This window comes from Megalobrama amblycephala, linkage group LG2 (assembly GCF_018812025.1).
Source record: "Megalobrama amblycephala isolate DHTTF-2021 linkage group LG2, ASM1881202v1, whole genome shotgun sequence".
Lineage (NCBI taxonomy): Eukaryota > Metazoa > Chordata > Actinopteri > Cypriniformes > Xenocyprididae > Megalobrama > Megalobrama amblycephala.
In genome coordinates, this window is record NC_063045.1 from 41369625 (window position 1) to 41395112 (window position 25488).

Genomic DNA, 25488 nt, shown 5'->3' on the forward strand with positions numbered 1-25488 from the left:
CACACTACACGACTGTCTGGGGTACCTTTTAGTTGCAGTTTTGTGCAAAGTACACGATGGATCAGCAACACACATTACAAAACATTTCAGTAGGAAGAGTTGCAGACACTCTGGTTGCATCTTAAATCGCATACTTCCCTACTATACAGTGGGTACGGAAAGTATTCAGACCCCCTTAAATTTTTCACTCTTGGTTATATTGCAGCCATTTGCTAAAATCATTTAAGTTCATTTTTTTCCTCATTAATGTACACACAGCACCCCATATTGACAGAAAAACAGTATTGTTGACATTATTTTGTAGATTTATTAAAAAAGAACAACTGAAATATCACATGGTCCTAAGTATTCAGACCCTTTGCTCAGTATTTGGTAGAAGCACCCTTTTGATCTAATACAGCCATGAGTCTTTTTGGGAAAGATGCAACAAGTTTTTCACACCTGGATTTGGGGATCCTCTGCCATTCCTCCTTGCAGATCCTCTCCAGTTCTGTCAGGTTGGATGGTAAACGTTGGTGGACAGCCATTTTTAGGTCTCTCCAGAGATGCTCAATTGGGTTTAAGTCAGGGCTCTGGCTGGGCCATTCAAGAACAGTCACGGAGTTGTTGTGAAGCCACTCCTTCGTTATTTTAGCTGTGTGCTTAGGGTCATTGTCTTGTTGGAAGGTAAACCTTCGGCCCAGTCTGAGGTCCTGAGGACTCTGGAGAAGGTTTTCATCCAGGATATCCCTGTACTTGGCCGCATTGATCTTTCCCTCGATTGCAACCAGTCGTCCTGTCCCTGCAGCTGAAAAACACCCCCACAGCATGATGCTGCCACCACCATGCTTCACTGTTGGGACTGTATTGGACAGGTGATGAGCAGTGCCTGGTTTTCTCCACACATACCGCTTAGAATTAAGGCCAAAAAGTTCTATTTTGGTCTCATCAGACCAGAGAGTCTTATTTCTCACCATCTTGGAGTCCTTCAGGTGTTTTTTTAGCAAACTCTATGCGGGCTTTCATGTGTCTTGCACTGAGGAGAGGCTTCCGTCGGGCCACTCTGCCATAAAGCTCCGACTGGTGGAGGGCTGCAGTGATGTGGTTGACTTTCTACAACTTTCTCCCATCTCCCGACTGCATCTCTGGAGCTCAGCCACAGTGATCTTTGGGTTCTTCTTTACCTCTCTCACCAAGGCTCTTCTCCCCCGATAGCTCAGTTTGGCTGGATGGCCAGCTCTAGGAAGGGTTCTGGTCGTCCCAAACGTCTTCCATTTAAGGATTATGGAGGCCACTGTGCTCTTAGGAACCTTAAGTGCAGCAGAAATTTTTTGTAACCTTGGCCAGATCTGTGCCTTGCCACAATTCTGTCTCTGAGCTCTTCAGGCAGTTCCTCATGATTCTCATTTGCTCTGACATGCACTGTGAGCTGTAAGGTCTTATATAGACAGGTGTGTGGCTTTCCTAATCAAGTCCAATCAGTATAATCAAACACAGCTGGACTCAAATGAAGGTGTAGAACCATCTCAAGGATGATCAGAAGAAATGGACAGCACCTGAGTTAAATATGTGAGTGTCACAGCAAAGGGTCTGAATACTTAGGGCCATGCGATATTTCAGTTTTTCTTTTTTAATAAATCTGCAAAAATGTCAACAATTCTGTGTTTTTCTGTCAATATGGGGTGCTGTGTGTACATTAATGAGGAAAAAAAAGAACTTAAATGATTTTAGCAAATGGCTGCAATATAACAGAGTGAAAAATTTAAGGGGGTCTGAATATTTTCCGTACCCACTGTATAGTAGGTGTGTGACAAAAGAAGTATGTACTGTAATATAAATGTAATCTAATGTAAAAGATTCACAGTACTCATAAAAGAGTAGGTAAAAAGTACTTCCGGTAAGATTATGAAGTGTGCATACAATGGACAGTTTACTATCCCATGAGGCCACGGGAGAGGATTTATAAATGGCAGTGAAGCGACGCAACTGACACTGGTAGGTCACATGATAATGACAATATGGCGAATATAGTATGTCCGGATTACATGGGTAGGGTTAGGGGAAGATGTAGGGAGAGTTTTTATTCTCCCAATAAGGCAGCATCCATTTAATAATTTTAATAATTATAATCATTTACACCTTATGATATTATTGCATCCTGTTAATATACAAAAATACTGAGGTGCAAATAGTATCTGCCAATATAATGTAAGATAGCATCTATTTACTATTTACTCTTATTGCAAAGAACTGATACTTTTACATGGTGTAAATAGAATCTATGCTATTTTCACAGTGTAAATAGCATCTATCACTAAGAAAATATGCTGTTTCCACATAGTGTAATATAGCCGCTGCCTTGCGATTATTAGCTGTTTTATCCAATAGTATCCACCTTATTTTTTTAAGGTAAGAGTGGGTGCAACCATTTGTAAATTTAATGTGTCTGGTGTCATTCTCTTCCAGTTATTTTTAGCTTTACAAAACAGCTCGTTATTCTGTTTGATATTGCAAACTGGTATTTCTTACCATATTATTTTAATATATTGTCTTATCACGCTTGTATCGCAAAGTTTTACAGTTTACTGCACTTTGATATTCTTCTCGTTATTTCCCTATAGTGAATAATAAATCGGAAGTCTCACACATTCACAGAAAATACATCACTTCCACGTTGAAAAATAAGTTGGATTCAGCTGCAGACCTACAACGCCATATGTGACAGCAGTTTCAGGCCAGTAGTCTCATCGATATTTTATCACTGCCCTAGTTCAATCTATAGTCTGGCAGACAGTAAACAGCACACCCTCCACAACAGCTGAAAATATTCCCAGTGGACAATTCATTTATGCAGTTCATGGAAGTTTAATGTAGAACATGTCCTATCTCCTCCCAGAACCTAGGTGGGTGACAGGTGACTTACGCAGTATGCAGTGCCTCTCTAGCTTTGATCAACAGACAGTTCAAAGGATCCCCACGTTTGTCCTAGCAATTGGGATGTTTTAGCAGGCAACACAAACTCCAGTGGCTGGCTGAAATTATGGACTACAAGTAGTATTTGCTGCTATAGACCAGGGGCTTTCAATCTTTTACTACATATCCCCAAATAGTCTACGTGCAAGGGATCTGCATCCTAAAATGTAAAGTCAAAAATCAAAATTGAACATTTTTATTTTTTATGGAATATTGCCATATTTATTATAAATTATTTATCTATCCTTATTTTATTTCATGTTCCCTTGTAATTTTTAATCAAAATAACTCCCCCTCCCTCTTGCAGCAACTTCTCTTCTCGATTGATGTGTTTACTGTGAAGGGCGGGACAACCTGTCACTCACATCAGATCACAGCAATAGCAAACCACAAAAATCCAATAAATTCATGATGAACAAAATCAAGTCCCGCCCTCCAATTTTTGAGAAGTCGTTTCACTCAAGTCACAGAAGGGAAAAAAAGACTATCGCAACTTCTGTTTCATGATGCCTTTAAAAGGCAGCTATAAAAGTTAATGTATAAAGACCCAATTTATACTGTGAAAAATGTATTAACATAAATACAAATATATTTCTAAAAAAACATAAAAAAAACTTAAAAAACATATTTCTAATATTAATATTAGAAATACTGTATGTGTACAGTAATATTTGGAAAATATTTAGTTTCTATTACATTATATTATTACGTTTTTCTACTCACTATAGTATTGTATGGTAGATGTAGTTATTTATTTACTTTTTTAACTTTAATCAATGTTTTAATAATTGTATTTATTTTAATCAATTGCTTTATTAAGTTTAATCTCCATTTTTATATTTTATTTTATTTGCATTTTTTACACTATTCATTTTTTTCCCCTAAATTTTCTCCACAGACCCATTTAAAAAAAAAACTGCTTTAAACAGAGTGCAGACCACAGGTATCAAAGTACAGAAAGACTAAAAGAAACTTTTAAAGGCCTAATTTGAGTGGAAATGTGTGCTTCAGAGTTTTTTATTAAAATTCTGCACACATGAACAATAATGGTGCAGAGGTTAGGCAGTTTTTACATTTAAATTGATGCAAATTAACTGAATTATGGGTAATTGTCGCCACTCCCAGACTGAGTTACTGGATGTATTGTCTTTTTGCTTTTTAGCTCGCAAACCCTTTGTGTCTCTCTTATTTTTGCACATTTATTCATTCTCATTTCCCTCAGGAACTTTATGATGAAGGAAACAGTGGGCCATTTCATTTATAAAATAGTGGAGATTTTTAACTAATAGCTGTAATATATACCCTGATGCAGCATGTGTGCAATTACAGTCAATTGCTAAGATTTCTCAACTTTTCTTAAAATTTTACCAAAATTAACATGTCAAAGGCCTTTTGAAGATTATGTCTGAATGCAGACCTGAAATGCCGCTGGTCTTTAATTTTTTTCTCCAAATATTGAGCTCAATGAACTTTAGAAGATTAAACTCTGAGACATGAAATAAAACGAAATGGCACTGAAAGTGACTCCAAGGCTGCATCCACAAACACTCTCTGAAATTTAAACGAGTACTTACTTTATGACTATTTAAAAAAGTATGTTCCATATAGTATGAATGTGTGTAGTATGAATGTAATCCTGATACTACATTTGTCATGTTGTCACTGTCATGTGACCTATAGCGTCAGATACTCATTTCCCATATTATATGTTAGTGAAGTATGAATATTTGGATGCAGCCCAAGTCTTTCGATGCACAATAAAAAAGATGATTGTGCATGCATCAGTGTTTGGTGACTGTTTTTGAGTGCATCTGACCTTGTAATTCCATGAAGGATCTCAAACTTTGCTCTGCGGTTTCAGTCAGGTACTGTTTTTTATTTTCCCCCGGATCATTCCGGGAGATGTTCAGTTGAGGCTTTTCAATGTTACATATCTGTCAGCTCTAACTATATATCATTGTCATCAACCACGCTACTTTTATTCTGACAGAACACTGCGCTCAACGACCAGTCTTAGAATGAAACATTACAGTAAGAACAAACTGAATGCTCAGGATGGATGTGTAAAAATTTTTATCTAGCATTTTTTTTTTTTTTTTTTCAAAAGAACAACCAATTTGAACAGTTTATAAAAGCAAATATTTCACAAATGCAAAGGGCAGAACTGGGCTGATTAATATAATGTACTGTTGTATGATTAAAATCAATATTTAATGTTAACGAGTTTCCCTTTGCTCCACTCAGTGTAATTATTCAAATTTGAGTCAGACAAGTATAATTAATCATGGTGAGCTCAACTTAAAGGTGCACTCAGTACATTTTAACATCACAGTTGTACTGGACACCTGGTGGCCTGGATGCATGAAGTTTGTTTACTAACAGCTAAACGAAACTGTTTGTCTTTGATCCTTTTCATCCTGTCTCATGCTGCATTGCACTGTGACCACTAGTAGTCTTGCTGTCGCGCTGTGTCTTGGATGATCACAGAAGAATTTGTGTTATGGTTTATTTTGTCATAGTAAAAACCGATTTGCTTGTTTTGTTTAGAGCACTGGCTGAAAGAACTTGTAAATTACATTACATGACTTGTGATCTTAAAGGATTAGTTCACTTTACAATGAAAATTACCCTAAGATTTACTTACGTTTAAGCCATTCTAGGTGTATATGACTTTCTTCTTTCTAATGAACACAATCAGAGGTATATTAAATATCTTGACACATCCAAGCTTTATAATGGCAGTAAATGGGATCAATGAGTATGAAGCTCAAAAAAGTGCATCCATCCATCATGAACGTACTCCGCACGGCTCTGGGGGGTTAATAAAGGCCTTCTGAAGCGAAGCGATGTGTTTGTGTAAGAAAAATATCCACATTTAACAAGTTATAAAGTAAAATATCTAGCTTCTGCCAGACCGCCTTCTGTATTAAATTTACAAAAAAAAAAAAACATAGCGTAAGCGTTTTGAACCGCGAGAGGCATTACACTTACACTTTCTGTTCATCAGAAAGAAGAAAGTCATATACACCTAGGATGGCTTGAGGGTAAGTAAATCTTGGGGTAATTTCCATTTTAAAGTGAACTAATCCTTTAACATGGGAGGGCCCATGAGGGAGTAAAATAAAACAGGATTTTCTACTCATATGACTTGAATTTTTATGCTAAATTCATGATGAAACAGAGACAGATATTTTCTTCTATATTTTGATGTACATCCAATTGAAATGGATTATTGAAGAAGAAAAAATGTAGGACAGGAACTTGGTTCTACCCATCAGTTATTGATTAGATGGAGGCAGATCCGAATGACCAGAGAGAAGAGTGACGTTTCACTGTAAGATTTATGAGAAGGAAAAAAATTAAACATGCATGGATGAATAGTTCATAATATAATCAATAACAAAATACACTGGAAAAAAAATGGTGAAAATTTGATGGATTTACTTTGAAGCAGAAATTGCTTATAAATGTTAAAAAAAAAAAGAAATGGCAAGTAACATTGAATTAAACATAACATTTTTAAGAGGAAAGTTTGAAATATTATTTTCTTTTAAAACATCCTTTAATAATCTTTATTTACAACTTTTTTTCTACTTTGCAGATAGGGTTAATTTCTATTTCATGTTGATATTAAAATGCAAATTTGTACAATGTGAATATTTTGCAAAAAATATTAGTTTCTTTACATGTAAAACTTTTTAATTAAAATCCGTTGAGTGCAAAACATGTAAATATTACTTTAGAGTAGCATAAAAGTATGTGTATATGAATGCATGTGATGTGTGTATGTATGTATGTCTATGTGCATCTACATATGTACAGTATATATGTTTGTATATAAGCCTGTTGACTTCCTTCAACTTAAGGATTTCTTTAAAGGGGACCTATTATGCAAAATTCACTTTTACATGGAGTTTGAACATAAATGTGTGTCGGCAGTGCGTGTACACAACCACCCAAGTAGGGTTGCAAGATTTATCGTGATTAAATTGCACGCGATTTGGGAAGGGCTGTGATTATTTAATGCGCAGCTTGTCAGAGCTGTATGGCTCAGTGATCAGTTGTAAATGCTTCTCTATCTGAGTCAAAGGGCGCTCTTGCGCAGAAACTCAAAATATGCCCCGCTGTAGAAGAAGATAACATGCATCATATAGCTGTAGCTGAATAAACAGAAGATTTAAACGCTTTGATTGATTAAACATGACTAATAAACACACGACTGCCTTATTCTGTGTAAGAAGCCACATCATCTCACAGAAGGATGCTCAACTGTTGTTATGAAGTGAGTTTGGATAAAAAACATGTTATTAAATGTTGTCTTTTGTTGGACAAGATGTTAATAAATGCTTCTCATGTCTGGAAAGATGTTTGATGCGTGTTGCTTTTTCAAATGTACATTATAAGCGATTCAAACTTGCAGTGCTTTCAGATGGATTAGCATTTGGAGTCATACTTCATTGACAAGCTGCACATAAAAAAAATAAATAAATAAATCGCAGCCTTCGCAATTTCATAATCGCACTAAGAATCGCGTTTAAGTGATAATCGCGTTTAAGTTCAATGTTATTTTTCGCATTTAAGTTCAATGTTATTTTTACCCTATAATGGTAAAAATCTATCCACTCCTTTTTTTTTACCCCATAAATCATAAGCAGTGTCTCAGAACAAGCTGTTTGCAGATTCTACCTTTTGTGCTATCACAAAATGTCTATGCCTCTCCCACGACTGCTGACGGTCTCTGCCAATTAGCATAGACCCCGCCCTCAATGAGCTGTACACAGTCCGCCACATTTATCTCCTTGCCAGAGCATTTAAAGGTGCCCTAGATTATGTTTTTAAAAGATGTAATATAAGTCTAAGGTGTCCCCTGAATGTGTCTGTGAAGTTTCAGCTCAAAATACCCCATAGATTTTTTTAATTAATTTTTTTAACTGCCTATTTTGGGGCATCATTATAAACGTGCCGATTTATGCTGCGGCCCCTTTAAATCCTGTGCTCTCCGCCCACAGAGCTCACGCTTGCCTTAAACAGTGCCGTAACAAAGTTTACACAGCTAATATAACCCTCAAAATGGATCTTTACAAAGTGTTCGTCATGCATGCGGCGGATTATGTGAGTATTGTATACTGTTATATTGTTTACATTGATTCTGAATGAGTTTGAGGCTATGCTGCGTGGCTAAAGCAAACATTACACACTGTTGGAGAGATTTATAAAGAATGAAGTTGTGTTTATGAATTATACAGACTGCAAGTGTGTAAAAATGAAAATAGCGACAGCTCTTATCTCCGTGAATACGGTAAGAAACGATGGTAACTTTAACCACATTTAACAGTACATTAGCAACATGCTAACGAAACATTTAGAAAGACAATTTACAAATATCACTAAAAATATCATGATATCATGGATCATGTCAGTTATTATCGCTCCATCTGCCATTTTTCGCTGTTGTTCTTGCTTGCTTACCTAGTCTGTTGATTCAGACGTTTTGCCCTTGTCTAATGCCTTTCATAATGATAATGTTGGGACCGTGGGCTGGCATATGCAAATATTGGGGGCGTACACCCCGACTGTTACGTAACAGTCGGTGTTATGTTGAGATTCGCCTGTTCTTCGGAGGTCTTTTAAACAAATGAGATTTATATAAGAAGGAGGAAACAATGGAGTTTGAGACTCACTGTATGTCATTTCCATGGACTGAACTCTTGTTATTTAACTATGGCAAGATAAATTCAATTTTTCATTCGAGGGCACCTTTAACAACAGCATTCAAGTAAGAAATGTATTCTTATCAAAGCTCTAAAGTTAGTATTAAATCAAGAACAGTGAGCAATTTTCTGTTTTTCTTTTGTTGTTTGATTCATATTAACAGCATATGCAGTAGGTACTGTATATCACGCTGCTTGCACTTTAATACACAGATCTAACATACACATGTGATTGCTTTACTAGCTGTTTATGTTCACAGACATAACCAACTGTGTTTATGTGAACTGTGTGTGTTTTTAACATAACCTTGTGCGTATTTGACAGTTTAAGCAAAATAACAATTGAAAGAGAACTTATTTAATATTCACAGGATGCACTGACTGATATGGCTTTAAAACGCATGCAGATAATAAACTTTCATGATGATGAAGATTAAGAACTGCAATGACACGCGAGCGTGAACCCGATAGATAATCAAAACCAAACAGATTTTTAACAGGTTTTTAACAGAGAATTATTCCAAGGCAAGAGCTATAAATGCTCTGCCCTCTTATGGAAAATGTGGTGGGGAGCAGCAGCTCATTTGCATTTAAAGACACATGGGCGAAAACAGCATGTTTTTCCTTCTACTCAATTTACAACATGGTATAATAAATTATCTATGGGTTATTTTGAGCTGAAATTTCAAAGTTACATTCTGGGGACACCTGAGACTTATATTACATCTTGTAAAAAGGGGCACAATAGATCCTCCTTAATATAGTGCTGGTAACTGATTAAGAAAACCGTTTTTTCCCCCCTGAAATGTTACATTTTCAAAGAACGTCCATGTAAGTACCCGTGAAGCTATGTTTGTTTATGTTCTGTAAAGTTCTATAAAAAAAAAGTAAAAAAAAAAAAGACCTAATTCATATAATAATTTCTGTAATATTACTTTCAACATTCAACAATTTGCTGCATACTGCGGCTCTTAAGATGAAATGCTTATGTTCCTCATTTGTAATTCACTTTAGATAAAAGCATCTGATAAATGAATAAATGAATAATGTACACAGTTCTTGATTAATCAAAAAGGTCATGAGTCTAGAATCTTCTAATGCACAAATGAACAACAACCAACGCAAGCATGCACACGAACAAACACGTACACAAACCTGCTGAATACTCAGGTCATCTCGGACACGGTCTTTGTCTTTCTGTCTCTGACCTTCTTTTCAAAATTTCTGTCACTGTCTATGATGTATTCCAAACACTCCTCATAAAGACATCACAATGATTTCTGCAAACACACAGGCCAAATGCATCATCAAAGAAAAAACCTTCTCTCTCATTCAAATTCATGAAATCTTGTTCAAACACATCCCTTCTGACAAACACAAGAAAACACAAAGGGATAAGGAGTCAGCATGCATACCAATGCTATAGCAAAGAAAGAGCGAGAGACATTACCTACTCTCCACTCTCTCCGCCACTGTGATCGAACTCTTTGATTTTCTCATGGGGGATCATCCTAAACGCTCAAATTCGTTCATTGTTATTTCAAGCTCAATCTATAGGAGGTTCAATAACAGTGAGTATGCTCTGATGCAAATATTTGCAACCAAAATTATTCGTTAGCTATTAAACAAATACTTTGCAGTGTTCAAATAGATACACAGAGGCACACAAACCAGTTCCTAATTCACCATACCCGTACAGACTTTTAGGGAAATTCTGCTGATGGTCAAAGAGCAGTGCCATTTCACAGTCCTGAACATACATCTGAGGCAACGTGGATCCAAATCTAAAAGGATTAATTTTCACTCATGGCCTGTGAAATATTTCCACCAGAACTGCACATTCCCTCAGTCAACACTGTGATACTTCCAGAGTGCAGAGATTATTTTAAACCACTCTCATGAATAACTTGATATTCACAAGATTTTAAAACAGTAATTCATATAGGATTGGACATTAATTATAAGATTTATTGAGATCTTAAACAAGAATGTGTGTGTAATATTTCTGACGAACACTAAAAAAATGCTGTCATGCATTCATAAAATCTGTGCTAGTAACCAATGGGATGATAAATGGGATCAGCAGACATCCTATATAGGACACATTTATGATTTCATTTTCGAGTAGATGAGTAAACAAATTGATTGCATGCAGCATCACGAAAAAGTTTCCATTTTATTATGTAAAAATGCAATGATTAATAAAGCCATTATTAATTTTTTTCATTATCAAAAGTGTCTGATGATACAGGGTTACCTAGATAAAGCGTATAGTATTTAGCTGGTCATGTGACCTCAAAATTGCGGCTGCTATGAGATGGACCCACTCCATTTGAATTAAAACAACTTTTATTAGTTATAGTTTAATATAGTTCTATTTTTAAAAAATCTAATAATAATTGCTTGATGACATGTAAAACATTTTAATAATGTAAAATATATTCATTTACCAAATATGTCTGTTAAAATTAGGGCTGCACGATATACCGCATGCGATTATCACGTGCATTTCGTCAGTAAAGCCGGTTCCCTGATCACCGCTAAATCGCCATCACCTGCTTTCAAATGGAGCGGCATTTAATAGACAGAGCCGTAGTTCACTGACAAGCCACGCAATATCGCGTTCATTATCAAAGGCGATTCATCTGCGATATGAACGCAATATTGCGTAGCTTGTCAGTGATCTACGGTTCTGTCTATTAAATGCCGCTCCATTTGAAAGCAGGTGATGGCGATTTAGCGGTTTTAGTAAATTACTTGCACTATTTATACTTAAAAACATCATAGAATAGTGCATAAGTACGGGAATTGGGATGCACCTAAGTAGTATTCAGCTGGTCATGTGATCTCAAAATGGCAGCTGCCATGAGATGGACTCGCTCCATGTAAATTAAAACAGCTTTTATTAGATCATTGATCTAATAATGAGATTTTTAAATAAAGTTATATTTTTAAAATCTACTAATAATTTCTTGTGGCATAAAACATTTTATTGATAGAATATGGGATAAATAAAATATGGGTTACTTAGATAAAGTAGTAGCTGGTCATGTGATCTCAAAATGGCAATTGCCATGAGATCTTTTATTAGGTCACTGATATGGAGATTTTTTTTTTATTTAAAGAAGTAATTTATTTATGTGTAAACACTTTACTTAAAATCTTTATATATAACGCATTAAAATATAATTGTAATGCCTTAATTATGCATTGTAATAATGTATTGTATGGTCTCATGAATAACTGTAACCACAGTTATAATACATTATAATACATATCTATTCAATATTACACCTTCAGGAAGTATAATGCATTAAAACACATGACAATCAACAAATTTCAAATGTAATAAGGAATCTGCAAATATTATAATGCATTATAACATGTATTTTGAATACCTATATAGTGCATTTTACAAAAATGCTTTAAGTAAAGTATTACCAAACTTTTTTTAACAGTTTTTTTTAATAGCTAACATACTTTTGTCCAATCTGTAGTCAAATTTTCAAAACCCTAAACACAATTAGCACAACATCTGTCTGTTGTGACCATATCATTAACACAATTCATGTCGTTTTCACACAAAATGCAGTCAATTAACACGTTTCTAAAAGGCTTAAATTTTCTTTTCATACAAGCTTACCCGATACCAAAATCATGGATCTTTCTGATCTTAATTGAAAATGCTTAAACATGACAGAAATGAACACCTAAATCTTTAAATATAGTATAAAACCTCTACTTCTGCAACAACAGCAGCTCAAAGGAATTGAAAAATATATAAAACAAATACTGAAACAATTGATAAGCATTTTTTAATTAGCAAATCACTGAAATATTGAGAAATAGCAGATTCCAGTCTCAGTTGGAGGCATAGTCAGGGGCTGAAGTTCTTTTCATTACTTGGACATACAATAACATAGGACTCTTTGAATAGGTTTTGTTCAGTGTGAATGCAGAACTCAGAGAATTTAAAAAATGTCGGGGTGAGAGAGAGGAATAGTTGAAGGAGGAGAGGAGTAGTTGGATCAGGACAAGGGACAACAAGAAGAGTTAGGGGAGAGGAGGAAGAATATGTTATATATATATATATATATATATATATATATATATATATGTGTGTGTATATATATATATATATATATATATATATATATATATATATATATATATATACACATAAAAAAAAGGTTATTTCTGCCATGAATAGAAAATAAAAAACATAATTATGACCTTTTTATCTCACAATTCTAATTTCTTTCTCTCAATTCCTAGTTTATATCTCACAATTCTGAGGAAAAAAGTCAGAATTGTGAGATACAAACTCACAATTGCAAGAAAAAAATTACAATTGAGATAAAAAGTCATAATTTATACTTTTTTATTCTGTAGCGGGGAAAAAACATCTTCCATTGTAACCAAAGGCCATGTATGTTGGATTCGTTGTTGTTGTTGGCAGCAATTTCATGTTTTCATTTCAATAAAAGCTTCATGTAAAGCTTTTACTACGATTCCAGTATCACTGTTCCATGTAGAATAAGCAATCTGCGCAAGGCACCAACTAACAAGGGGATACCATCCCACCATCTATGGGGGCACCACAAATACACCACCCCCAAAGCAATTTCAACAAAGGAGGCAACTGAAGTTCTGCATAGGGGACCCATTTGACCAGTGGCTGCCCCGAGCAATTCTTTCTTCTTCTTTTTTTCTACTGTACATTCTATAAAGTAATGACTCATTCACTTTTAGATAGTATGTTGCCAAGAATGCACATATTCAACACACAACCAAAAATGTAGAATGGCTTATGTAAGCATTCTATTTTTACTGCAGTAAAAGGAAAATGAATTATAAAAACAATGGATTTCATATTTTCTGCAGGGCAGAACTGAAAGATGACAAGTAATGCAGTTTTTGTAATGTCATCAACTGTTAGTATTTTGACAGTCATTGCGCTATGATTGACTATATGTTCATGTTGGATAGAAAACTAGTGCTAGTGTTTTGACAGAATGACTCATTTTGAATCAGGTTTGCTGTGTTTTGATAGAGTTAGTATATGTAGAAAAAGGTTTTTAGCATTTTGAAATGTAGAGTTTGTATTTATTTAACAAATATGGTTTGGGGCTGAAAATTAACTATTTGGTTGATTGTGTGATGTAGGTTTGTTGCTATGTGTTAAGAATTTAGAAAAAGTACTTTAAGTATTGGTAAACGCTTGTTAGCAATTGTAAAAAAACTGTAAATTACTAAGCTACCAAGTTTTTTTTTTACATTTCGTACATTTCGTCCCTGAATAGAGGGATACAATTACAGTTTTTTACAGACGCTAGGATACATTTCTCAATACTTAGGTCACTTTTGCAAAACTCTTCACACAGTTCTCCTAACCAACTTTCAGCTTGGCAAAGCAGTTCATTTCACATCCAAAATGCACTACAACTACCAAAACACTTTATTCAGGTCTCAAATCAACTCATTCTTCCAGAACACTAGCAAAGGTTTACAGCCGACAAACACACTTTGTCACCCACAAAACAATGACCTAAAAAACACTAACAACATGTAGCATTATACAATGTTTTCTTGTGTAAAACAAGGACATATCTCTGTTTATAATTCACTGCAATATATGTTACTGGAATGAATCAGACATGATGCAGAATTCGTCAATATTTTATGTCGTTTATTTATTTTTATTTTTTTGCACTGAGTAATTCCAAAATACAAAATACAATGAGAATCAGCTGTGGCTGGTCCAATTGTCCAATTGTTTTTATAGCATTTAATTTTAAGATTTAAAATATATTTCATTAAAATATTACTGTAGGAATGTAGCAAATTGCTGTCTTATTCAGTTTTGTATTATGTTATTGTTTTGAACGTAAGTTTAACAGTTTTGAAAACAGTATGTAAGCATGTGCAAATTGGCCTGTACGTACTTAGAGTTTTGGCATTTGTTGTGTCTGAGTGAGAAAAGAATTTTGAGAGATGTAGTCATTGAATGCATTTTGTGCCAAAGCAATGATAATTGATCCTCAGTTTAGCCCACATAGACTTCTGTTGTGCTCACTGTGTGAAGAGTTTTGCAAAAGTGACCTTAGTATTGAGAAATGTGTCCTAGCGTCTGTAAAAAACTGTAATATAGAGTCAATAAAAAATTTAAATAAGTTGTTTTAAAAAGCAAACCTTTACATTTTGTTTCCTTCTGTATCATTCAACATTGTTAGTCCAATTTTTGCTCATCATCTGTGAAACAGAAACTAAAGCTGTACCTGCCATGAAATGTTGACATGAACATTTGTGAAAAGCCAAGGAATGTCAGTGTATCCATTATAGCTTAATGTTATGCAAACTAATCCCACCATTACTGCATGTCTCCAGTGCCGTGCGCTTTGCAACATGCCAATCATAACATTCAGATGACAGATGGCGGGTGGATGGACCTGTATTTTTGAGAGCACATAGGGACAGTCTCCTGTGTCTCAAGCATGATATACACTGTCCTATCAAATTCATGTGTATGTGTAAGGGTGTGTGTATATCTAATAATATGATTCATTGCTCCAATGCACATCCATCTTAAAGACAGAACACTGTGTGTTCAAGATGACAGAACATCTGTAAACCTACAATATCTGATAAACTTTGACAAATGTCTCAGATAAAGAGGGCCCACACATGGTGTGCTCTAAACAAGTCCCCTCGGGGACAGAACTGACGAAATACCCGTGGAATCAATAGGGCAGTTAAGAGGTTACATCGGAGGCTAAAGCACTCTTTCATTCTGCTCTACACACAAGTACACATCCTTGGAAAAATGACTAACATTAAGAGTGGGTCTCTGCAGTAAACCTAAATTTAGATAATTTCATTGTAGCTTATATACGGATGGATGATGTATGTTCTTTTCTCTTTTTTTTACATTTTAAACAGCATTGTAGAAAGAGAAAATGTACATTGTAAACCTTTTGTTTTAACAAATTAATTTTAAATGGTCAGGAAGTGTGCCTATATCATCTCTGTTTTCAACAATCAGACTGCAGTTTATCTAAAAGTAAACATCCTGATAATAATTAAAAGCCTAATACTATTTATATGTATATGTTTGAGTAAAATGAGCATTTTGTTTTATTCTATTAACTACTGACAACATTGCTTCCAAATTTCAAGAAAAAACAGTGTCACTTAGAGCATTTATTTGCAGAAAATGGCAAAAAATTATGCCATGTTTTCAGACCTTTAATAATGCAAAGACAAGTTTCTATTCATTTTTAAATAACACAATACTAATGATTTAACTTCGGAAGAGTTAAGAAATCAATATTTGGTGGAATAATAACCCTGATTTCCAATCACAGCTTTCATGTGAGCATGCTGTTTGGTGACTTTGTGCCACTCCTGGCACAAATATTCAAGCAGCTAGGCTTTGTTTGATGGCTTGTGACCTTCCATCATTCTCTTGATCCCATTCCAGAGGTTTTCAGTGGGGTTCAGGTCTGGAGATTGCGATGGCCATGAGAGGGTCTTGATCTGGTGGTCCTCCATCCACAACTGGCCTGGCTGTGTGGATTGGAGCATTGTCCTGCGGGAAAAACCAATCCTTCGAGTTGGGGAACACTGTCAGAGCAGAAGGAAGCTTTTTTTTTTTTCTTCAAGGATAACCTTGGACGTGACTTGAGTCATGAAATTTGGAAGAAATGTTGTCAGTAGCTTATTGCATAAAACAAAAATGTTAATTTTACTCAAACACATACATATAAATAGTAAATCCAGAGAAACTTATAATTTTGTAGTGGTCTCTTAAGAAATGTATTCAATAAAATAGTATTTCCAGCTCTCTGTTTCACAATCCATCCCACAGAAGCAATACGCCAAGCTTTCTGTTTCAACTGAAGTCCCATCTTTTGGAGAGGAACATCAAATCAAGTCTTGGGTAGGAAAGAGGATTAATGTAGGTTGTTAAAACTGCTTTGGGGATTTACCGTGATGCCAAAGTCAGACAGCAGCAATCATCATACAGTACTGTTCTCTATGTGACTACAGCAGGCTTTATCTCAATAACACACAGAGGACAGCCAGTGATCAAATCTCTCAAATCTCATTTTGGTGGTGATGATGATGCTGATGGTCTAATATGAAGTGAGGAATGAATTTACTGTTTGTTTACTTTCAAGATGGCCTATCAAAGACACTTCTTACCTAAGGTCAAAGTCAAACCATGGATTTTGAGAGACCTATTCTTTGTTAATGATTTCATCCCAATTTGTAGAAAGTTTTAACCCTTAGTTTGACTTCTGGAACAAAACATTATTATAGTAGCTAGCTATATCATTGACAATGCTGATAATTTCAATGAATATGTAGGCTATATTCTATAAGCTTGCATATGCAGATACAACAACTGCACATAATGCTTTTAGAGGTCACAAAAATAAATAGAAGATTGTCTATTTTGAAACATGCATGACAAAAAAAACCTCACAAGTCTATTAAGAAACACTAACGTGACAACAAAGAACAACGGTGCCGAATACTTAAAGTTTATACATTAACAAGTAACTGCAGGTGACAACAATGAAGGAGTCATAATAGACGATCACTTACCGATTCGTATGACCTGCTGGTCACTAAGGTAAAACTTTGACATCAAGTAAAAAAGGAAAAATAACAGTCTTTTGCGCTTATCCATGGCTCTGTAATCAAAATAGGTAAAAATAAAAAACTTCATGTCATAAAACTGGATTTAGGGAAGCATAGCGCGCGCTCATCAACTTCCATTCACCTCCCATCGCGTGTAATGGAAACAGCTCCTCAAAAAGCCAGATATTGCCTCAGAAACAACACATTATTATCCTTTGCCGGAAAATCCACGATGTAATGGAGTCTTCAAGATATTTCAGGTAATATGTTGAGCTGATATCCCCAGTTCATCGCTTCAAATACTTGTAGCACACCGCACGCGCACTGCGAGGACAGTAAAGAGCGCGTGCCACTGACCGACACATGATCCAGACGCAGGATTAAAGCAAAATCTGCTCAGCGTTTGGCTTTCTTCACGATGTTATCTTCATTTTTTTAAAACCGCACAGACTTTTTTCCAGGGTTTTAAATTCTTTTTAGTTAAGTTGTACGATAAGCTTTATTTTTTTCTCCCAAACTAGCCACATTGAGTCCGTTGGAGGTAAAGTTAGCTGCATGCTGTCATGGGAAGTTACTGCAAGCTTTCAGTTAATATCCAAAGTAAGAATAGGAGACTCATAGAGAATTATAGTGATGATTTGTTCACACGAATTGTTTTGAACCGATTCTTGATTGACTCGATTCGAAAAGCGTTTGTAGAACACTCGGCTGAAAAGGATGACTTTATTTAGGTGTAATAGCCTACTAAAGATGGAATAGTACATATTTTTATGTAAATCATATTAATAATATTTATTATTACTATTATGATCTTCTTCTCAATAATAACAATATCAACAATAGGTTTGGTCGCCTTATTATTATTCCTTCCAAAAATGTTGGAACAGTAATCACAACATTCGACATAACCTAATAGTGAAAACATAGTGATAATCACCAATTATCAAAAATCAAACTTAATGCATCTGAAAACACCTTTGAGAGATGACTTGAATTTGGTCTTGTTCATTGGAACGAACCGAATCGTTAAATTGAATCGGACTTAACAACGCCACAGTGAATTAAAAAGCTGACTTGCTTTTTGCCAAACGGTGGAACACAACGCCACCTGTTGGGCAAATCTTATAACAGCCCATATGACAATGGAAGAAGCAGCAGATAGAAAACTAAGACGTTATTTGACTAAATTAAACATGAAATGCTCCTTATTATGCGAAGTCTATAGATGTGGGCTTGTGGCACACATTAAAGTATACTTTTAGTTTTTATTTCCCTTATTTATAAGTGAATTAAAAAGACAATCAGTACTGTCACCATTTTTACAATTGACTAATGCATTAATTTGCATGAGAGTCTAGGCTGGCTGAGCTAAACAGTGTGTCCAAACTGATGTCGCTGTGGCTGGAGGACTCCGCGTTGGTGGTTTCTTCTCCTGCCCTGCTGAGGTGGACAGAACAGCACTGCAACAACCCAGCAGTGCATAGCAAACATGAGGCCAGCCAGCCTACAAACAGAGCCTCTCCCATGTGGAACCGAACAGAGCTCAGACCACGATCAGCATGGAAGATGCTGAGTTCCGTCCAGGACACAGGGATGAGAGCAGTGAGTGAAGCGAGCAGGTGCAAACAGGCTGCTCCAACCAGGCAGCACCTGGCACTGTCGGGACGGACGCACTGTATGCTCATGAGTGAAGTGATCCATGCAGCCGCAGCCAGACCCAAAGAGAGTGTTATAAAGTAACGAGATGACCACGGGGCTGGATCTAAATTGGCTTTGCATGTTAATGAACTGGCATCATGGCTAAAAGAACATTTAGTCCATAGGCCTTCATATTCTGCACATGGTCCAGAGCGTATAGTCAGTTTCCACCTTGGTAGTCCTGTGATCACGGCTACACAGACAAAGCCATAAAAAGCACAAATCAAAGCTACTATATCAACACAGAGGATTCTTCCTCTCCTCAGCCTGATGAATGTTTCATCTGTGTGATTCAGCGACTCATCCATGATTTCTTTTTTTTTTTTTTTTCTCCAAAGTTTTTTTTTTTCAAGCCTTTCAATGATGGTGTCCACAAGTGGCAAAGTTAATATTTATGGTCAGCTGTGGCTGGTAGGAGAAAAGTAAAGTTGAATTTCAATTTCAATCCTGTAGCATTTCAAATAATGCATGGTCGCATCTTCATCTGAGTGCATTTATTGACAGATTTATGATTTATTATTAATTACAATTGACTAGTCAGCAGGCAGCAGTGTGCGGAAAGAATAGAGATGCATTACAGGTTTTTTTTTTCAGTTGCTAGGTCACATTTCTCAATATTTAGATAACCTTTTCAAATCTTTTCACACAGTTATCCTAACCAACTTTCAACTTGGCACAGCAGTTAATTTCACAATTAAAATGCACTAAAACTATCAAAACACTCATAAATCAAGAATGACACTCTCTACTGTTTATATAATTCACTGCAGTATATATTACATAGCCCATGTTTACATTACAGTACAAAATAATTCCTAAATTTTCCTCTTTTGAATGGATGGTAATGAAATTGAAAGACTTTGAAAAAGTTGTGTAGGTGTTCAGTTACATCTAATTGCTTTGATAATATTTTATTTTTTTAGATTGAGAATATATTTCAATATTGTACACTGTAAAAAAATGTCTTACATTAAGTACAATCAACTTGGATGTTTAAGTCATTTCAACTTAAATTACATTAAACTGGCTTTTAAAAATGAGTTTAATGTTGTATAGCTTATTATTATTATTATTATTATTATTATTTTTTTTTTTTTTTTGAAAATTGCCTAGCTTACTTTGGTGAATTAAATCAATGTAAAAACGTACGTTGTCATAACTTATTGATCGCATAACTTTACAGTATATTACTCTAGAAATGTTGCCAATTTCTGTCTTATTCATTTTTGTGTTGTGCTAGGTTGTGAACTTTAGTTTAACAGTATGTAAACATACAAATTGGCCTGTATAGGTATATAGAGTTTTGGTGATATTTGTGTCCTAAGTGAGAAATGTATTCATGTAATTTTAAAGATAGTCATGCATTTTGTGTCAAAGCAGTGATCAATGATAAAAAGTTTAGCCCGCATAGAATGCTGAAGAATTTTGAAAAAGTGACCTAAGTATTGATAAATGGGTCCTAGCGATTGTAAAAAAAAAAAAAAAAAAAGTAAAATCAAATCACAGTCTATAAGCCAGTTCGACCACCTCAAATCATTTTGCAAAACAACCCATAAAAAATTCCAACACATTCAGTATTTCAGCTTACTAAACATCATTTAAAACTCATTGTACTTACTTGACGGTGGATAACATTTCTCCAAGATGCTGCATGAAATCAGAGCTGGACTGAGAAGGGCCATGGGAGTGTTAGAAATGTTAGTTTATCAGCGTAAATTACATCATTATGTGGAACAACTGTCCCTTAGTTTGTTGTTTTGGTAATTTTTCCTCCCTCAGGCTCTCATGGTCTGATAGCTACCTGAAATAGAAATGTGATGATGTGCTTTTTAGTAAATGGCACATCTTATTTATTTTTCCTTTGATGGAGTTCATGCTAGAGAACTGGTTATATTAGTGTTTTATTTACAGTAAACACTTGCTGTTTCATTTTCTAAATAAAAATGGTTTTCTTTACAGCAGAACAGAAAATGATTTCCCAATGTTATTGTGCATTTGATGTTTAAACTGCTGCCCAGATGAATCTATGAACTTGAAAATATGATCAAAATCTGTAGTAAAGGTCTATATAGTAGAGAAAACACTATGTATATAGTGTATAGACTATGTATAGACCAAACTATGTATATAGTTGAGGTCCCACTTTATATATGCATGAAAGTATATGGTGAAAATAAATAAAAATAACATTAAATAAAAATTGTTAGGTACAATGTGTACTTGTATTGCAAAACACATTTTCTGCTATTGAGGCTGGATATGGTTAAGGTTAGGCACAGGTTTTGTGGTATGGTTAAGTTTTCACACTAAGAACTGAAAATTCAAACTTCTTGATATATTAATGTATCAAGAGAGCAGGAACTACTAATGACGTTTCAAATAGCTATAAAAGTGGCTGTGCTTGAACACACTGTTGCCACATCAGAAATACAAGAACAAAAATAACCCGCAGGAGAGATGAGGAAATGCTGGACCTGGCTTTGTTAAAATTATGTTTCGTTTTCGGTAAGGTCATTTAGTTTCGTACGTATTTCTATGAGGGGGAAAAAAAGACACAGAAATTGAGAAGTTTGGCGCAGGGCTTTACTGCCACCTTCTGGTTATATGTTCCCTGTTCGTCTGCTTCTCCCTATGAGTGTTTGAGGGAGTTGAATTTTCACAGGGAAGTGGCCAATGCGTGAAACCCGCAAGCCTTTTTTTAGTTTGTTTACATTTTGTTTACATTTAGTCATAACCATTTAGTGTTCCCCCTTCATTTTCTTTACCAAGACAAGCCACCGTTTAAAAATCACACCAAACTTTATTTAAAACACTGCAAATGGGTGCCGTGTTGACAAAGAACAGACCACATACAAAAGGTATTTGGATAAAACTGCAAATATAAATTAGGAAAATTTATTTTAGGTTAATAATTATTTCCACATTATGAACATACACAGTCTCAAAAAAATGGCAGAGGGTAAAAGCAAGGAGTTTACACTTTTGTCATAAATAGTCAGTTTCACTAAAAAAAGGATCCATGGCTGAAGGTGCAGTGATTGCATTTCACGTGGAAGGGCATCTCTCATGTTTAAAATACACTTGCAGGGTGTAACGTGTCCATCTTTATCTTTTTCATTGTACAAAATACCATAAAAGTCTCAAACTCTTTAAAATCTCATTCTCACCAAGTATGAACAGGACAAATCTGCTACATTTACCACTTTGTAGGGGTGCTTCGAATTATAATGGCTTGTTTATGCATCTAAATGTCTGGCTGTTGAATTTACAAGCACACCAAAGCCTCTCGAGAGAAGACGATGGGTAGTTTGATTTCATAACCGAAAAACAAAATTACATTATTGCAGTTCTTACTTCAATATTCAAGTAGAAGAACATTTCTCTGCGAGTACAGTGATCTTTAATACTGGGTTGCTGGTGACCTATAAATAAAAGGGAACAAAGACAGCAAGCGAGGAACTGTTGGGTTTGTAACAGGAACGGCATTCAACAGTTAGTCGAAACTGCTGTGACACTTCCAGGGTACGTTGCCACGCTCGACAAAATCACCTGCGTATGGCTATTACAAAGAACTAGCAAGGATATACAAAGTGTTAAGTCACAAATCCCTGATTAAAAAAAAGAGGATATGAAGCACAACTGAACAGATCGACCATGATCTTGTGTTTGAAACAAAACAACAACAAAATTACAACAAGATCAACTAAAAGAACATGTAGCTGCCTGTTGTCTGTCAGTATGAAGCCTCTTTAAATACATTGGCTGTACAGTTGGCGTCTTTGAATGTTCCTTGTGATGTCTGGACTCAAATGGCAGGAAGCCTGCGTTAAGGGTGGCTTGAAGTGTCTCAAAAAGTTTCTGTGGTGCAAGTTCTTCAAGTTCTGGCTTTCAGTAGGATTGTCAGTGCAACTTGTCGGTGAAGGCTTGGACTTCTTGCACACAGCTCGCATATTCTCTCTCCGCTCAGAAGATGTCGCTGTTGCAGCTGTTTTTAAAATCGTCCCTGCGAACCCAAATAACCTCACAGTCCCTCTCTGAAGAGGCACCCTCCACTGCGCACTGCTTTTTCAGGAGGGTCAACTTCGGGGGGGCTTGGGATTTCGGAGATTTGTCTTCCGTGAGTCCGTTAAGACCCTTGACTTCGTCTCCTTCCACCGAAAGGGCCTCGAAGGATTCCTCCAGGCTCGGCTCAGAGGAAGGGGCCCGGACGGACTGGCAGTACTCGTCGTCGTCGCTGAGGATGTCCGTCTCCTTCACGTCGTCCTGGTTTTCGTAGTGCTGCAGGTCAAACTGATTATCCACCCAGCAGTCTGTGTCTTGGATGGGCTGCTGAGGTTTCTGGAGTAAAGATGACAGCGGGGACTCTGTCGGGGTGATGGGTGACAGGTCCTGGGATGAGCCGTCCTCGAAAACCACACCTGTGTCTATGGTGAAACGATTACGGATCAGCTTCCGGCGGCCGAGGGTTCGAGATGGGGCTGAAACTGCGTACAAGCAGAAAGAGATGGTGTAAATGCTAACTATTGCCTACTTTTGTTTATTCAGTAGACCATTTTCTTTTTTCCAATTAGGAAAGAAAAACGGCAATATAATCTGGTGGACACTAGGATTTAAATTAGTTACATAATAATCAGCTCACCCTAAAGCCTAAGGCAAAAACTGCAGCTTTAATCATGTTAGCGAGAGAAAGACGGAGAGCATTACGGTTGTAGAGTTAGCAGGGGAAAAGGAGCAGAGAGAAGGGAATTGTTGCAGAGAAAAGTAATCAATGTTCAGTTTGCGTTGCGTCAGACATCCCAAACCTACCCGCTCTGTTTATGGTGGGTCGTGAACCCTTTAGCGCACAAAGCCGCTTCCCTCCAAAGGGAATATACTGTTGATTTGGAGGTAGACTCTCGGTCTTCATTAACTGACGTCGTTGTTTGTCCCTCAGGATGGAATGAACAGTCTTTAGGAAGTCTTTTTTACTCTCTGGAGAGCTAAACAAACAACAACAAAAGCACATTCAGATCTTTGATTGAGGAACAGAATGGAAATATACAGTTTTACAGTGGCCCCAAAAGTATGATAATAAAGTATAATTAAATAGTTCACCCAGAAATGAAAATTATGTCATTTACTCACCCTCAAGTTGTTCTAAACCTGTATGAATTTCTTTCTTCTGCTCAACACAAAATCTCAAAATATACTTTAAAGGTCCCGTTCTTCGTGATCCCATGTTTCAAACTTTAGTTAGTGTGTAATGTTGTTGTTAGAGTATAAATAAAATCTGTAAAATTTTAAAGCTCAAAGTTCAATGCCAAGCGAGATATTTTATTTAACAGAAGTCGCCTACATCGAACGGCCAGTTTGGACTACATCCCTCTACTTCCTTCTTTAATGACGTCACTAAAACAGTTTTTTGACTAACCTCCGCCCACAGGAATACACAAAAAAAGGGGGCGTGGTCTTGTTGCACTCCCACGGAGAAGAGCAAGAGTTGCGTTTGTAGAGTGTGTTTGTCGCCATGTCGTCGAAACGCTGTTATTTTCATCCCGCAGTCCAATCACCTTTGTTTGGCCTTCCCAGGGACGCTGTACTTAGAGATCAGTGGTTACAATTTATGTTTAACTCGGTTCCCGAAAATTATAATCCACATGTAAAACTATGTGCAGCACATTTTGCTGAGGACAGCTTCCTCAATCTCAATCAGTTCAATGCCGGATTCGCACAAAGATTATTCTTGAAAGATGGAGCAGAAGCTGCTGTCGAATCACAACACAGGAACCGCTGGCACAATCAGAACTCGTTACGTATTTCTTAAGGAGGGACTTCATAGAACAAGGAAGTCATCAGCCCGTTTTTATGACAGTGGAAACAGCGGTATACAGATAATTATGTGAAAAATACTGTTTTTTTTTTTTTTTTTACACGCGAAACATGAACACATGTTATATTGCACACTATAAACACAATCAAAGCTTCAAAAAAAACACGAAAAACGGGACCTTTAAAACTGAAAAATATGTCGGTAACCAAACAGTTGATGGAACCCACTGACTTCCATAGTTTTTTTCTTCTTTTTTCAGCAGAAGAAGGGAACTTATACAAGTTTGGAACAACATGAGGATGAGTAAAATGATGAATTTTTTTTTGGCTGAACTATCCCTTTAAGCCACACTTAAATGTATGAATGGATGCTATTGCATTATTTAACAAAATATCAAGTGGCGCTTATTTCTATTTAAAGAAAGATAGCACAAACACTTTTCAAATGAAACCTTTCACAAAAAGAAGTTTGATGTTTTGTTTTTTCAGAAAAGCTCCAGCAACATTTATCATCAGATAACACTTGGTTGGATATTTTTTGTCTAATCAATGCAATGATATTTGAAAAATTTGAAGAGTGGCCATTATAGTTAAATACATTTTTTTGTATTAGTAAAAGGAATTAAATGTGTTGGCCTGTATGTCTTAATTTACACAAAGATTACACGTTTTC

At 35.9% G+C, this 25488-nt stretch overlaps 2 protein-coding genes across 9 annotated transcripts in view; both read right to left on the reverse strand.

Annotated features, from left to right (window-relative positions):
• grik1a (glutamate receptor, ionotropic, kainate 1a) overlaps positions 1-17965 on the reverse strand; it is a 76136-nt gene extending 58171 nt beyond the window's left edge. For 2 of the 8 annotated variants that reach the window (XM_048175837.1, XM_048175856.1), the window contains exon 1: positions 17274-17964. In XM_048175837.1, the coding sequence (XP_048031794.1) occupies positions 17274-17397 (124 nt within the window). In that variant the 5' untranslated portion in view covers positions 17398-17964. Of the gene's footprint in view, positions 1-9818; positions 9944-17273 lie in introns of all 8 variants that reach the window. The other 6 variants (XM_048175886.1, XM_048175847.1, XM_048175904.1 and 3 more) reach the window with 5 other exon arrangements.
• A 3822-nt stretch (positions 17966-21787) lies between these two features.
• The window catches only part of tiam1a (TIAM Rac1 associated GEF 1a), a 71596-nt gene continuing 67895 nt past the window's right edge, over positions 21788-25488 (reverse strand). The window contains 2 exon segments of the mRNA XM_048175827.1: positions 21788-23491; positions 23814-23986. Of these exon segments, the coding sequence (XP_048031784.1) occupies positions 22971-23491; positions 23814-23986 (694 nt within the window). The 3' untranslated portion in view covers positions 21788-22970.